The sequence below is a fragment of the Phalaenopsis equestris genome, unplaced genomic scaffold (genome assembly GCF_001263595.1).
Source record: "Phalaenopsis equestris unplaced genomic scaffold, ASM126359v1 Scaffold187565, whole genome shotgun sequence".
Classification (NCBI taxonomy): Eukaryota; Viridiplantae; Streptophyta; class Magnoliopsida; order Asparagales; family Orchidaceae; genus Phalaenopsis; species Phalaenopsis equestris.
In genome coordinates this window covers 1-715 of record NW_018207514.1, presented here as the reverse complement: position 1 = coordinate 715, position 715 = coordinate 1, and the positions used below count along the sequence as shown (strand labels likewise).

General features: G+C 42.7%; 1 protein-coding gene across 1 annotated transcript; it reads right to left on the bottom strand.

The window, feature by feature from the left end:
• Nucleotides 1–48: 48 nt before the first annotated feature.
• Nucleotides 49–709, bottom strand: LOC110034447 (poly(A) polymerase I-like; the record flags this gene model as incomplete). Its single annotated transcript, XM_020738707.1, has 3 exons — nucleotides 524–709; nucleotides 320–442; nucleotides 49–168 (listed from the first exon to the last, which is right to left on the bottom strand). Coding segments are annotated over exons 1-3 (427 nt in total), but the record flags the coding sequence as incomplete, so codon positions are not given.
• Between the last annotated feature and the right edge of the window lie 6 nt (nucleotides 710–715).

Sequence of the window (715 nt, the reverse complement as noted above, 5' to 3'; positions counted from 1 at the left end):
CCATTGCAAAAATAATAAAACATAGAAGCATCTTATTGAACAAACAACCACAAGAGCACCACGCAAGAACCTCTGAAAGATTCGCAGTGGTTATGATATCAAAATCTTTAGGAACCCTTCTCATGATAAGGTCCCGAACACAGCCTCCGACTAAGTAGACATCATACCCTGCAACCAAAATAAAAAATAGTCTAACTTGCACCAATGCATGCCAAAGTGGAATTAAAACCTAACTCTAAATCAAAAAAAAAAAATTAATTAATTTAATGACTCCACGTCCAAGGAGAATGGCTAGATTGTAGATTAAGTCAGCAGCAACCTCTCCTCCTTAGCTCACTTAGAACGGATCTCGTCTGCTTTGATATCATTGATTTTTTAATCCCAAGCTCCTTCGAACTCATTTTCTTCCATAGCGACCTTCTGATGCACTCGGTTCCTTTCACTATCAACAGAAAAATGTTTTAGCGAATCGTAATAAAAGGGCTCGTAAGAAACGAAAGGCTAGGGATTTGGTACAGGATACCATTAGAAGGAGAGGTGGAAGGCGATGAGGAAGCTTGATCTCGATGCCCATTGTCGGAGAGGAAGTCTGGCTTCGCTAGAGCCTCGTAGGCGGCGAAGGAGCTCCGATGGAGAGGACAGAAGGAAAGAGGTGGAAGGAGAGTGAAGGAGGTTTTGGTAACGGTCCCAATGCCGGGTAAAGCCATGTCGATAG